This window comes from Diabrotica virgifera, chromosome 6 (assembly GCF_917563875.1).
Source record: "Diabrotica virgifera virgifera chromosome 6, PGI_DIABVI_V3a".
NCBI lineage: Eukaryota > Metazoa > Arthropoda > Insecta > Coleoptera > Chrysomelidae > Diabrotica > Diabrotica virgifera.
Genome location: NC_065448.1, coordinates 245,006,962 through 245,023,177, shown reverse-complemented (window position 1 = coordinate 245,023,177; position 16,216 = coordinate 245,006,962). Strand labels below are relative to the sequence as shown.

The 16,216-nt window shown below is 33.4% G+C and overlaps 1 protein-coding gene across 4 annotated transcripts in view; it reads left to right on the top strand.

The window, feature by feature from the left end:
• LOC114336469 (proto-oncogene tyrosine-protein kinase ROS) overlaps positions 1–16,216 on the top strand; it is a 228,425-nt gene that overhangs the window by 196,552 nt on the left and 15,657 nt on the right. For all 4 annotated transcript variants that reach the window (XM_050655041.1, XM_050655043.1, XM_050655042.1 and 1 more), the window contains exons 19-23: positions 28–262; positions 5,432–5,674; positions 6,445–6,669; positions 9,962–10,151; positions 10,409–10,520. In XM_050655041.1, coding sequence (XP_050510998.1) covers positions 28–262; positions 5,432–5,674; positions 6,445–6,669; positions 9,962–10,151; positions 10,409–10,520 — 1,005 coding nt within the window. The remainder of the gene's footprint in view (positions 1–27; positions 263–5,431; positions 5,675–6,444; positions 6,670–9,961; positions 10,152–10,408; positions 10,521–16,216) is intronic.

The following is a 16,216-nucleotide window of genomic DNA, read 5'->3' as shown; positions in this document are numbered from 1 at the left end:
AATACGTAATGGATTTATTAATTTCAGCTATCCTGGGAACCCTCCGAACATATCAAACTGTACCACATTGAATATTCCTTGTTAACAACAAGTGATTGGCAGCAAATCGATACGTTTAACAAAAAGAGTGACAGTGTCTCTATTGAAGTGTTTACTCTTAAACCAAAAACCCATTACAAATTTAGATTGAGGCTTATGTACGAAGGAAACGATGAAGAGTACATTTGGCCAAAGGATTCCAGGTTCACTTTTGAGACATTAGGTAAACATTATTATATAATGAGTATTTTTCACTCTAATCTCATGTCCTAAGTGCTCATGTTTTCGTCTTTGGTATTACTTCCACTTCATTTCCTTTTCTTCAAGTGCACTTGTTTTAGTGTCCATGCTTCCAAGCCATAAAGAAGAGTAGAGAACACGTAACACCAAAGGATCTTTAGACGTAGTTGTAACCTTGTATACTGACAGCTTCAACTGACTATTTTACTTCAAATCAGGCCCGAGGCCCTACACAATTTTTGAGCCACTAAATATGATTTAATAATAATAATAATAACTTTTTTAAATGAATTAATTACAGTGTAACCTCGATAACTCGGATTTATCGGAACCGCGGCCGATCCGGATTAGCCGGAGAATATGGTGAAAATTAATAAAATACGGTATACTTACAGATAAACTCCGTTATAATTGAAATAACATGAAATATATATATGCACAGTACACATCTAAATTACGTATAGTTGTATAGAGTATAGAGTATTGTTCATTTCTTGGTAAAAAACTCATGCGTTAACAAAAAAAAACACGCAAACACAAACCTATCTGAAGCACGATTACAGAACGGAAGATAAAAATACGGCTGTACTACACACAATACGGTCACAATCGGAACAATGTTAAGTTATTTAAGAACAGTGGAGACTAAGACCATTGTTTAAATAAAAATTTTAAATAGTCTTTTAGTCTTTTTTGAATAATGCTAAGACAGTTTGAAATAAATAACGGAATACAGGTGCCTGTTGTTTCCGATAATCCGAGACAATGGACGTCGCTCTGCCGCCGTGTGCCATGAGTCATTTTTACTATCGTATAGTTCAAATTGCACAAATACACATTATCTCTCAAATATTAGGTACATACATTTTTATTGTTGAAATGTTTGTCTGATGAAAATCGGTACGGGTTAGCCGGACTTCCGGGTTATCGGGGGCCGACTTATCGAGGTTCCACTGTATTTAATAGAAATATAGTTGCTCCAGAAATTTAAATTTTTATTCACAATAAATAAAATTTATATCCAAACAATTAAACATTGTTTAAATACAATTTGTCGTATTTAAGATGAAGACAGCTCTACATTTCGGCTATCAAAATAAATACAGATTTGAAGTTTTGCACAGTCATACTTGCAAAAGGTTCACATTTTTTAAGATACTCAACTGAAATTTAAATTTTAATCGCGGCATACTGCGAATCCAAAACAGGGTAAATTTTCTATATTTTGCTTCACGTTACAATATCGAAAAAGTTATTTCAAAAAATTTCCAAATCTTATTCTAACCGCACATACCAATTTGCATGACAAAATTCGCACTTTTAGTTTTTTCAGTATTTGCAGTCAGGACCCTAATCTCCGGACCAGCCAATTTTAAGTTTTAGGGTCCTGACTACAAATAATGAAAAAACTAAAAGTGCGAGTTTTGTCATACAAGTTGGTATGTGAGGTTAGAATAAGATTTGGGAGTTTTTTCAAATAACTTTTTCCGATATCTCTAACGTGAAGCAAAATATAGAAAATTTACCCTGTTTTTGGATTCGCAGTATACCGCGATTATAATTTTAATTTCAGTTAAGTATCTTAAAAAATGTGAACCTTCAACCTGTAAGACAATGAAATGTGAGCCTTCAACCTTTGATAGACAAAATATTGGGCTGTCTTCATCTTAAATGCGACACACTGTCTATACCTATGTCATTTCCTTTTGTAAATAATTTGGTTGTTGAACCATAAAAGGATAAACCGTTCTTGGATAAAAATTTAATGGTTGCTATTATTCGTCGAAGAGCATTTCTCCAATGTTCCTTTTCTTCTGAATAACTTTTTTCCATTGGTACAATTTGTCCTGCTGTACCTACTACTTCTCTTGAATAGTATTATTGATGAAATATGTTCAGGAGATCGCTCATGTTGAATAACTGTCCTATTGATATTTTTCCAGTCATTATACCCATCGAGAGTTAGAAGAACAATAATTTTCGTGGAAATCAGTTTACAAACGTAACAATAAAAACGGCTACATTTAGGACTGTACACTATTAACTCGCGAAGAATTTTCCCCATTAGCTTTCATTTTATAAAAAGCCGCACTTTGCAAGTGTCTGGTTTTATTATTATCCAATTGTGTAGCACATTCACTAATTTTTTTTAGTGATCTTTCCGGGCTCCATTAAAATGCGGGCCCGAGGCAGGTGCCTCACGGGCCTAGTGGTAAAATAGGCCCTGCTGACAGCAAAGAAACTCCTTAAGTTTAATGAACGATCATCATCATCAATGGCGCTACAACTATTCGCGAGTCTTTGCCGCGTTTACTATATTTACTTACTTACTCCGTGGCGTTACAACCCTTCGTGAGTTTTAGCAGACTCGACAAAATGCCTCTATTCCTCTCTATCTTGAGCAATTTCCATCCAATTCTCCACGTCCATAGCTTTAATTATCTTGTCATCTGCTACACTGCTGTATGAGGAGGTTTAAAGCAAAACCGAATAAATCCACTAAAAACGATTTTTGGAAAAATGGGATTTTTCTAGGACGCAAAAAGTAATTATGTTTTTGTTTACCTTGTTAGCAAATACTATTAGAGAAGTCATAATAAAACTTTTCCTAGAATATAAATTTAAAAAAGTGATGTTAAGTACAAAAGAAAATTTAAACAAAAGTGGATTTATTTGGTTTTGCTTGAAATTACTGGATTTATTTCATTTTGATCACAACTTTTATTAGCAAGAATTAACAAAAGTACAATTTTTATTACTAATACAAAAATCAAAAGCATATATGGCGTTTAGTAGACTAACAGCACATCCAATAGTGCATTTAAAGATGAAGTGCAAACTCTTGTTCTGAACAGTCACACTCATTTCTTAGCCCTTCTTCTGCCTGAGGTGCTTCCTTAGTATGTTCAACTTTATTATTTTCACATAAAAGATTCGTGTATCACAAAAAAGTTTCGTCACTTTTCCACTCCTTTCCAAATTGTTTTTCCATTGAATTGAAATTTGTTGAACACTTTTTGGTGGAATGGCAATTCGCAGGTTGACTTCGGATAGCAAAATTTTTTTAAAGACTTTCCCTTTTTGTAAATTGCGCGCCTAAGTTCAGATTGGGCTTCAAATCGATAATGCTGAAAGCATGAAATTAAAATTTTAATTTCTTTAGTTTTTTGAATTTGTGTCTTTTCCAAACAGATTCTTTTTAAGTCTGATATTCCAACAATCTTGTTAAAGTAATTTTGCAGAGGCGAATAAATCAACGACAAAATATCTGACCACCCATATTACATTGTCGCATCTCTAATAACTCCCTAGTACCATCTATTGGTCGAATGAAATATTTGCATAAGAAGATAAAGTAAAAAGTGCGTATTTTTGGATTTGTTTGGTTTTGAACAAAAAGTGGATTTATTCTGTTTTGCATGAAAACATTAATATCACCATTAAAATTCAATAGGATTTATTCGTTTTTGCACATATATTTTTATACAGAGTTGGGATAAAGTATGGAACCAAGCAAATATCTTTGAAACGAAAATAACAATATTTATGAAACTTTGCATGCAAGTACAGTGACGCAAAAGGCATCTGATGCCATATTTTTTGTTACTACTCCACTTCCGGTTTCACCGAAAATACCCCTAACTTATTTAATTTAAATGGGACACCCTGTATATTTTTGCGGATTTTAAAAGAACTTGTTTTTAATTCATACACACCAAGTTTGGAAGAAAAAACTAATAAAACAAGAAATAAATCTCTTTACAGGTAAAAAATAGGTTAATTTATTTACGTTAGACCCATGATATTAAAAATAAAAAAAATTATTTCAAATGATGAAAATGTTTGCTGTTCACCTCCTGACAACGTGCAAGCCTATAAATAAATTTGTGAGTCACTTTTTGCACGATTTCTCCCCGTATTAGTTCAAATTCATCAATTATTCTTTGTCTCAAATGCTGCAAGCATGTTAGTCGCCTAACGTAAACACGTGATTGTAGATAACCCCAAAGAAAAAAAAATCTAACGGGTTGAGGTCCGGATAACGAGCGGGCGACTCTATGAATCCTCTACGTCCAATCCATCGATTTGGAAAAGTCACTTCCAAAAAATTAAAATTCATCATAACCGATTAATTATCATTAATATTTCAATACGATATTTTTCACTTAAATGAACCATTTTTAATACAACTTATTTCTGTCAATTATTAGTTCAGTAACAGTTTTACCTACTATACTAAATTCAAATAAGTCATGCAGTGCATGTAAACAACAATTTTAGTCTACAGTATAGATGGTACTCGTTTATTTCCTACTACATTGTATTAATACAAAAAATTATCTACAGACACTTTTTAACAAATAATTTTTTCTACCAAATTTGGTATGTATGAATTAAAAATAAAAAGTTCTTTTAAAATCCGAAAAAATATACAGGGTGTCCCATTTAAATTAAATAAGTTAGGGGTATTTACATGGCATTAAAAAACATGGCAACATATGCCTTTTGCGTCACTGTACTTACATGCAAAGTTTCATAAATATTGTTCTTTTCGTTTCAAAGATATTTGCTTGGTTCCATACTTTATCCCAACCCAGTATATGGTGATATGGTAATTTAACAAAATGAACCGTTTTGCTTGAAACCTCCTCTTATTATCTCGCCACGGCAGTCGAGGGTATCATCGTGGTCTTATTCCAGTTGGACATCTTCCCATGCCAGCCTTACTGTTTTTTCGTCAGAGTGTCTTCCGACGTGTCAGGCCCATTGGAGTCTTATGGACTTTATTTTTTTTATTACCTTAGCGTCTGGGTATAGTTCTTCAACCTCTTTCTTAGTTCTTATCCTACATTGTGCCGCTACTTCATCAAGCACAGGCTCAAAGATCTTTCTTGGCATTTTTCTTTCTCAAACACGTAGTCTCTCTTCGCTTGCCTTTGTCATCGTCCACATTTCGCTACCATACATCAGGTCTTGTTAGTTGTTTCGATTTTAAAAGGTTTTGAATGGCATAAAAGCATATGTTGTCAGCTTGCATCCTATTGTTTATTATTGTCTTCTTATTGTCTTCAGTTAATGTTGTTCTTTTCTTTGAGTGTTAATAAATGTTAGGTACAATATTTATGCGTTTTTAATGTTTTTATTTTTATAGGCGATAGACCAAGTCCACCAGGAATACCAATAATTCAGTACGTAAAACCAAACATTTATAAAGTTCTATGGGAAGCTTCTAAAGATAACGGTGCTCCAATTGAAATTTATAAATTAGAAGGCAAAGTCTTAAGGTATTACCGAACTAAAAGAAGTGCAAACAGAACTGTTCCTTTCTTCAATACTTCTCCTTCTATTGAAATCGAAGATCCTGATCAATGGACTACTTATTATAACGGGACAAGTAAGTTTGATAGCATAATCTTAAACAGATTAGTTTTATGTCCATTACAACTACCATTTTTTTAAAACCTGTTACCCTAGTAACTCATTTACCAACTTTCTTGTCTCGAATGTGATGGACGTATATAGGGCAAATATCGCAGTGGTTAAAACAAAGGATTACAGATCATAAGAGAGACTGCAAAACAGAAAAAATTTCCTGTGCAGTAGCATACCATTCTAACACAACAGGCCTCGCATTTGATTTATCAGATGTCAAGATCTTAGAGATAGAAAACAAATATAAAAAGAGATTATTCCTCGAAATGTACCATATCAATAAAAATAAAAATGTAATCAATTATAAGACAGACACAAGTAAGTTAAGTGAAATCTACTGCAATATTTTAAAATTCTAAGAAATTAAAAACATATGTTCCAATAATAAAATAGTTGAGTCTAAAAGCACATAGTCTCACCTTGAACTGGTGCTGAAAGAACATCATGTGTATTGCCGTTGACACAATTAGTTTAAAAGTATTACTACATTTCGTAAGTGTAAATATATATTGTCTATCATGTTTGTATCTAATTGTAATTTAAATTTTGTAGTTGATTCCTGAAGAAGTTGAAAAAAATAAACTTTCAACGAAATATTGAATTCAGAAATAAACATAGTTTACGGGCAGACCGCTTTTCCGATATTTGGACACTAGTAGTAGTAATTCAAGTACTTAATAATAAAATAGTTGGTGAAAATGAGCATAAGTAATCATTTTTTTTTCTTTTTAGACACCTCTTGGATCATAAGTGGACTCAATGAAAAGAATAAATACGCATTCAGAGTTTCTTCACTAAACGTATATGGTTGGAGTAACGTTAGTGAAGAAAGTAATGAATTTGATTTGACAGAAGCAGCAAGAATGGCAGAGAAGCAAAGCCCTATGAACTTAATTCTTATTGCCACACTCGTTCCTGGTTCAATATGTCTTCTCTTCGTTTTAATTTTTGTATACTGTGAGTATATTTCTTAAAATATTATTTTAAAAAAGTATAAACACCATTTATACACAACTTTTATTCGCTACTTTATTTTTAAAAAATACAATATATTGTGAACTACATAATTATGAACAATAACATGAACTATATTTAGCACTAGATGTTTAAATAAATTAGTTATCCTTTTGATTTGTGTGATGACGTAGGAGGTGACAGGTAATTACGGATGTTAAGGATTGGAGTTTTATAATCGCATCTGCTTTCTGAAATTCAATGTTCTTTTCTTCAGAAATAATATTTTCTTCATTCTGTGAAGAATCTGGGTATTTAGGATCATCAATACTAAGGGCATCCAATTTTCTGTGCTGATCGATATTCATCGATTTTGGATCATTAATTTTGGTTAACAGGTTTTCTAATAATCTCTTGATATCAGCTGATCCACTTGCCATTTTGTTTATTGTTTTTATAATATAGTACGTGTTCAATTATTTTTTATTTAATGAAAATTACAATTATTAAAAACGTGTAGTTAACAGAGAACTTGTACGGAATGGTACGGACGCGCAAAATATTATTTTCAATTGTCAAACTGTCACACATAACCTCTACTTGAAACTCACAGAATGCTATGATGTTACATATCGACCTATATTTTTATAAGAGTCTCCGGCATAGACAAAGCGATTACTTTTTAAGGATTTTAATATTAAATTTAGGTTATTTATTCTGTCATGTTACTGGGCAGACATAATTAATATTATAACGAATTTTTATACCTTTATTAATATTTATTTAACAGTAATAGGAGAACATAAAAATGCGGGTTCTAATATCTACACATTAGCAGATTTTTTTATTTTTATTTTATTCATGTCTATAAAATGAAAACAAACACTAATATAAAATTAATTTTTGAAATTTTGATACGAAATAAAAATCCAAAATTAAACCAAATTGTTTATACAGTGCTCTGGAATAAGTTGTTGTTGTTTGTTTGGGTTTATATGACTGCGGACACTAAATCCATTCGCCAAAATCTCTGGAATAAGTGTTACCCCCTATTAACTTATTTTTGGCCCAATGCTTTTTAAATGCATTTATTTTTTTCGAATCGCATTTTTTTAAATTTAAATGCAGAATGAAAGATTACATTATTACCTAGTGCCAAAATTCCCTCAGAATAAACAAAAAGTTTCTTTTGAATGATATATTTGAAATTAAAAGTCATACTTAATTTTCTCTTCTTTTTCACCCCTGTAACTTATTAAAATAAACATTATAGAAGATTTCAGGGACATTCGGCTCTCGGTAATGATGTAATCTTTCATTCTGAGTTTAAATTTTTCAAAAATACTTATTAGTTTTCTCAGGATTCAACCAAAAATAAATCAGTTAAAGAGCATTGGACCGAAATTTTGCACCTACGCTCTTAAAATTTTTTAAAGTATATTACAGGTACATTTTTGTAATCAGTATTTCAAAAGCTTTTTAAATGAGTTATCACATGATAAACTTTCCCATTTAAGAAAATCAAAGTTATGATTGTCACCTGAAGAGGGATCGCGTAAAGTTCGAAACATTGATGCTATAATATACTATGATTATTTTAAAAATCACCCTGTCCAAGAGTTTTGCTTATGTGCTAAAAATAAATTATATAATAAGAGAGTAACACTTATTCCAGCGCACTGTGTAAAGTTTGGCAATAATATTTATTTCCTTTCCTTTATTTTCTTTTGGCTCTTTTCTCTTTACTTCTAAAAATGTCAACACGTTCATATAAATGATCAGCTTGTCAGAAATACGATATTATTCTCCTTTTCATGAACATTTTTCAGTGCGTTACAAATTATAGAAAAAAAGGTAAGTCCGTGATAATACACATTTATGACATTTATTCTAACGTGACATTTTAGTTAAATCTGACAGTTGTCAAATTTTATTTTCAATTTGGAATAAAACCAAATCAATTGTGTCTATTGCATTTATAAAATGGTATTTTCTTTCATTTGTATAGTCTTATAAATTGTACAGATTATATTGATAATAGTATTATTTTATTTAATAAATAATTCTTTTTTGATTATGGCGCCATCTATCGACAACTAGAATAATCACCAAACTAGAATAATTACCAAAGTATTCACAGACGTGCCTTTTTTTCTGTCACATACAATTTAATGCGTTAGAGAGAAATCGAAAAACTGTGACGCACTGAAAGATGATCATGAGAAAAAGAATACCAGTCTTTTCAATAATTTTACTTAAATGAACAAATTAGATTGGCGTTAAATGATCTTATATGGTTTTTTTGAATCTATCTCTAATTTATTCCTTTACATTGTTGACGGTGTTTCCCGACGGTATGCTAGTAAAAATTTTGGTCCATTTACTGTCAGTAGTTCTGTTAATTTGTAATGTCCTTATTATTTTTCTTCTTCTTCTTATATTAGGCCTATTGACCTGTTCTTAACCGATTTTGAACTTATATTCGTAACTGTGATGTTGACTGCCAGCTATCTCGCCACCTTTTAAAGGGCCTTCCTTTTGGTATCTTGCTTGTTGGCTTTGAATCTCTGGCTATACGGGCTATTCTCTAGCTGTCTATTCTCGTCACATGCTGATTCCACTCTCGTCTTCTCTGTCTTACGAGATGAACACCACCGCACTATGTATTTTATGTTACAGAGATCTCTTATTCTGTCGTTCGGTATTCTGTCTGACAGTGTTTTCCCAGTTATTAACCTCAACGTTCTCATTTCTGATGATCTCAGTATCCTCTTGCTTTCTGCTGTGTTACATCTTGTTTCTATCGCGTACGTCATGACCGGTCTTACACATAATTTGTATATGCGTACTTTCCCTTCCAGCCTCATATCTTTATTTCTATAGATGACATTGCTCAGACATTGACACGTAATTGGCTCTATTTGCTTGAATTCGGACGCTCTCTTTAACATCTCCATAATTACATATTTCGACTCCCAGTCGAATTTCCAGTCCCATTTTGCATCTTATGGGTTCCCTTGACACTACGAAGGATTTGGTCTTAGCTGTTGATATTTTCATGCTGTAGTTCCTACAACGAATCGACAGACTTTCAATACAGTGCCAAAGAACTGCAGCAACAACTTGCTACTTTCCCCAGAATTATATTAAAAAGGAGTGGTGACAGCGAGTCTCCTTGTTTCAGACCACCGTCTATTTCAAATGAATCTTTTTGATGTTACAAATCGTGTTGTTATTTATATCCCTTTTTTTAGTTTTGTTTATAGAGTGCTTTGACGGCTATATTATTTTTTAGTGATTTGCTCCGGAAGAAGGAATAAACAAAAGAAGCTCCAACAAGTTGTGACTTCCGCTCCCAGAATCCCAGATGTGGAACTAGCCACATTGCGGGAGCTACCGAAAAGGGGGGTACATAATACAAATATTTTATATTTTTCTGCTCAACCCACTCCAGAAGAACTTGGGCATTTACCACAAATAAGGAGGTAAAATAGTTTTATTTATATTTTTATTCGCTGGATTAGACTTTTATTCACCATTATTTATATTGATCCCTTCTATACAGTTTTTAAGTGCTTATGTAAATAACTCTTCGGAGAATATATATTATTAAATAGTAATGGTAAAAGTACACATCCTTGTCTCACTCCTTTATTTATCTGTTGAATTTAAATAACTATAATTAAGCACTTGTATTAACAGAGATAAAATCATCTTATTAATTACATTGATTTTATTCCAGGGAGCAGATTACTTTGACTACATTTTTGGGTAGTGGCGCTTTTGGTGAAGTATTCGAAGGCAGAGCTAAAGGAATCAATAATTCTGTTACAGAAACCAGAGTTGCTGTCAAGGTAAGGAAAATAGTCGGGCTTTTAAGAATGTGCTTTCTTTTAATGAATCTATCACTACGATCAGTTTACGCAGCGTTCTCCGACGCTGTCCTACTGCTAACCGCCATTCTTCTCTGTTTACCCATAGGCATGGTGGGATTTCTCTTTCGTCTATTCTTTTTCAATTCTCTCCCTCCAGCTTCTTCTTGGCCTTCCTCTTTTTCATCTCCCATGTGGTGTCCACGTCAAAATCTGTTTAGGGATCCTGTCACCTGGCATTCTCTGTACATGACCGTATACCGTATTAGTTGTTTTGTTTTTATGTTATCAATTATGGTATAACTTATGGCAGCGCAATAGGATGTGGTACAACCACGTAAGACGAATGGATGAGAATAGACTCCCAAAAATTGCCCTAGAAAATAACCCGTCCGGTTCAAGACCCCCCGGAAGACCACCTAAAAGATGGAGAGATAGTTGGCAATCTAGCTCCCAGGAAATTTACCAGAGGCAGCTTCAGAATTAAACAGATCTAAAGATCTCCAAGAAGTAAAAGAAGAATTATGGTATAACTCCCATCATTTCTCGTATTCTCTCATTCTTGATTTGCCTGCTGTTCTTCTTCAGGAGTCCATTTCTGTTTCTAGTAACGTTTTCTCTGTTCTTTGTTTCATTGGCCAAACTTCACTGCCATATGTGATGACACTTAAGTGTGGTATTGTATATGAGCTATGTGTTCGCTTTAGATATTGGTTGGTCCCACAGAATGTCGTTCATCATGGATATGGCTTTTCTACCCTGTATGTTTCTATCTTTTATAGCAGCATCGCGTGTTCCATCTCACTGGCGAAGTGTCCATTACCATTGGTAACAGTTAAAAATATTACAAATAAATATTTTATGACGATGAATAATTCTATTTACCAATATTTTTACCAATAGAAATATATTATTATGTTATGTGGTAATAGTACCTAACTCAGTAAATAGACAACTACTCGTAGACACGAAAATATTGGCGAGTTTATGTGACTTAGTTGCACTTTATTATACTCTGTTACCAGACTCATTTCTTGTTACAATGGTTATATACCCACGCTGGCGCTCGGGACCGGGTAGTGACTGAAAATTTTGAAGAAGCGACAGCATAAGCGCGCTGGGTATCAGTAGCTCTGTTACCAAATTTAAAATTGGTGACAGTACCTATAAAAAGTGTGCGTGCAGTTAACCATGGATGAGTGTCGCTTCTTAATCGATCAACTACTTGAAAAGTAATTCTCCTTGTATAATTTTGAAGAAAAAAATGAGATTAAAAATGAAAGACCTATTTTAAACAATTTAAAAAAGGAATCAACAAAAGTAGTTCGATATTTTAAATTTAGTTGGTACAGTGAAAATCCTTGGTTATATTATGGTTGCAAGAAAAATATACTGTATTGTTGGCCATGTCTTCTGGTTTCTACAGAAAAATGGGTGGACCAGGTTCACGATTTAAATAGTGTTAGATTTTTAAAAAGGATACATGAAATTTCTCCGTTACCTTCATATAAGATATACCCAATTTGATTCAGTTTGGCAAAACAAAAATCAAAAGTTCTCTAAACCAAGCTTTTAAAGCAAATATTGCTAAACATAATGAGTTTGTTAAAAAAATAGATAGGTATATCCTTAGCACACTTATAATAGTTACTGTATGTTTTTGGGCCAAACAAGAACTAGCGTTTCGTGGTAATTTTGAGTGCGACGACTCTGGAAATCCAGGCATTTACAGGGGAATTGTTAACATTAATTGCCAAAAAAAGATCAAAAATTTTGTCAACATCTAGAAACATCTGTTTTTTCGAGAGTTTAAAGTGATATACAAAATGATATTATTGAAGCTACACTTACCGGCACAAAATTCCGCCACCCAAAATTTTTGATTAAGTTTGACAATTTATAACTTTATTATTTGTGCTCCGATTTTCAAGATTCTTACACCAGTTTGTAGGTACGTGTATTCATATTGTTTGGTATTATCCCGTTAACAAAAAATTTTGCTTGAATGTCATTGTAAAGGGTGAAAGCAAGCGTTGTATTTTCTCCTAATTTTAAAAAATTATGTGGAAAAATGTAATAGCTGGTTTTGTTTCATAGTCCTGTCATATTTGCCCGGAGGCATCACCAACATTTTGTTTTTTGAATTATCCGAATATCTTTTTTCTTGTAAGAGCTGTACCATTTTTTGTAAATAAAAACACTGTAGGACTCGTACAATTGAGGTTGGATTAATAAGATTAGAATGGCCCGCACGCAGCCCAGATCTCAATCATATTGAGCATTTATGGGATAAATAAAAAACTATTTGCCGTCATCCTAGGCCTCCAGAAAATTTGGTACAGTTATGGCCCTGGTAGAGGAATATCGGGCTATTCCCCAGGCAAGGAAAACACATCTTTATTAGATGCTAAACAGATTGCGAGCAGTCGTTGCTGCAAGAGGTGTACATAACCGCTATTGAATTGTTTTGTTGTTAAATTTGTTTTGTTTTGTTAATTTTAGTGAGTTTGATATTTTTATTTAAATAAACCTTCAAAGCAGTGTTTTTAATTACAGCTCTTACAAGAAAAGAGATATTCAGATAATTCAAAAAACAAGACCTTAGTGATACCTCCAGGATAATACAAAAGGAGTATGAAACAAAATCAGCCCTCAAATTTTTTCTCAGAATTTTTTAAAGTTAAGAGAAAAAACAACGCTTACATTCACCCCCGTATAATGCCATCTAAGCAAAAAAATTTTGTTACCGGAATAATAGCAATTGACTTCAATACATGTACCTACCAAATCGTGCAAGAATCTTTAAAATCGAAGTACAAATAATAAAGTTATATATTGTCAAACTTAATCAAAAATTTTGGGTGGCGGAATTTTGTGCCGGTGAGTGTATATATATATATATATATATATATATATATATATATATATATATATATATAAAACAAACAAATGCAATAAAGAATGCGGAAAAATCCCCTTACGAACAATTCACACATCCACTACTTCGGGCTGGGAAAAATTTTTTGAATAGAATCGAAGATCCAAACACCAGCTCTTAGAAATGTGTTTCGCCCTCTTCAACCTCTATGGGCTCATCGGTGAAGATGAGAGGTTGAATATCTTCAGACACATTCCAATCAAAAAACAACATTCGAGACCTAGACATAGCAGGAACGTAAATCTACGCCCAACCTGACAATGCCATTCTCAAGTTTTAATTCCCTAATTACTTTAGAGAAAGTAACATAATGTTTATGAAAAAACAAAAGATGTAGATCTTTGAAACACACTCAGTGATCAAAAGATCCACAGGTACTGGTTTGGACGACCACTCGTACGAAAACAAACAAATGCAATAGAGAATGCGGAAAAATCCCCTTACGAACAATTCACACATCCACTACTTCGGGCTGGGAAAAATTTTTTGAATAGAATCGAAGATCCAAACACCAGCTCTTAGAAATGTGTTTCGCCCTCTTCAACCTCTATGGGCTCATCGGTGAAGATGAGAGGTTGAATATCTTCAGACACATTCCAATCAAAAAACAACATTCGAGACCTAGACATAGCAGGAACGTAAATCTACGCCCAACCTGACAATGCCATTCTCAAGTTTTAATTCCCTAATTACTTTAGAGAAAGTAAGATAATGTTTATGAAAAAACAAAAGATGTAGATCTTTGAAACACACTCAGTGATCAAAAGATCCACAGGTACTGGTTTGGACGACCACTCGTACGAAAACAAACAAATGCAATAGAGAATGCGGAAAAATCCCCTTACGAACAATTCACACATCCACTACTTCGGGCTGGGAAAAATTTTTTGAATAGAATCGAAGATCCAAACACCAGCTCTTAGAAATGTGTTTCGCCCTCTTCAACCTCTATGGGCTCATCGGTGAAGATGAGAGGTTGAATATCTTCAGACACATTCCAATCAAAAAACAACATTCGAGACCTAGACATAGCAGGAACGTAAATCTACGCCCAACCTGACAATGCCATTCTCAAGTTTTAATTCCCTATTAATCGATTCTATTCAAAAAAAATTTTCCCAGCCCGAAGTAGTGGATGTGTGAATTGTTCGTAAGGGGATTTTTCCGCATTCTCTATTGCATTTGTTTGTTTTCGTACGAGTGGTCGTCCAAACCAGTACCTGTGGATCTTTTGATCACTGAGTGTGTTTCAAAGATCTACATCTTTTGTTTTTTCATAAACATTATCTTACTTTCTCTAAAGTAATTAGGGAATTAAAACTTGAGAATGGCATTGTCAGGTTGGGCGTAGATTTACGTTCCTGCTATGTCTAGGTCTCGAATGTTGTTTTTTGATTGAAATGTGTCTGAAGATATTCAACCTCTCATCTTCACCGATGAGCCCATAGAGGTTGAAGAGGGCGAAACACATTTCTAAGAGCTGGTGTTTGGATCTTCGATTCTATTCAAAAAATTTTTCCCAGCCCGAAGTAGTGGATGTGTGAATTGTTCGTAAGGGGATTTTTCCGCATTCTCTATTGCATTTGTTTGTTTTCGTACGAGTGGTCGTCCAAACCAGTACCTGTGGATCTTTTGATCACTGAGTGTGTTTCAAAGATCTACATCTTTTGTTTTTTCATATATATATATATATATATATATATATATATATATATATATATATATATAGACATATATATATATATATATATACATTTAGCCATATCTTCATTTTTTTAAATAAGATTTTTTGCATCTGGTTTTGGTAACACTTCAGAAAAAGTCACGCGTCGCCACTGTTCCATCTTGAGTTACCTTCATGCCCAGGTGCTTGTATTAATCACACTGTTTAATTTCTACACCATCGTCTGATGTAATGGACTGCTTTGTCCCGCCAGTACATATGGCTTCTGTTTTCTTAATGTTGACTTTAAGACCCCATTTGTTATATTCTTCTATTAGCTTTCGCATCATGTAACTCAAGTCGTCATGATCCTGGGCCATCAGAATTTGGTCATGAGCGAAACATAAAGTGCATAGTGTTGTCTCGTCATTGAGAGGGATTCCCATGCAATTACATTTTCTCTTCTACAGCTTGAGTGCTTGTTCCAGATAAATTTTGAGAATGATAGGCGAAATGCATCAACCCTGCTTCAGTCCTTTTGTGACCTTAAATCCTTCAGACATCAAATGAAGTAAAGAAACACAGACTTATTCACAATCATTTAATAATACTTTGACGACCGGTTTCGATCTCTACACTATTCAGATCATCTTCAGGTCGGCGTTACAAGTAGTTAAATGATGCAATTACAAGGGATGCTTTGTAAGTTCATCGATAACATGTTTAAACGTCCAACTTATGCTAATAGGATAGCTAGGTATCCTATTATCGATGTGCTTATCGATGCTATCGATAATGATGCTTATCGGTGTTATCGATGAACTTACAAAGCATCCCTTGTAACGGCATCATTTAACTACTTGTAACGCCGACCTCAAGATGATCTGAATAGTGTAGAGATCGAAACCGGTCGTCGAAGTATTATTAACTGATTGTGAGTAAGTCTGTGTTTCTTTACTTCATTTAATATAGACTCACATATGCAACCCATTCAATAACCTTCAGACATCGTTGATCCAGTATTAATTTTTGCAGTCGTTCCATTATACATACTTTAACTGCTTTGATAAGAGCATG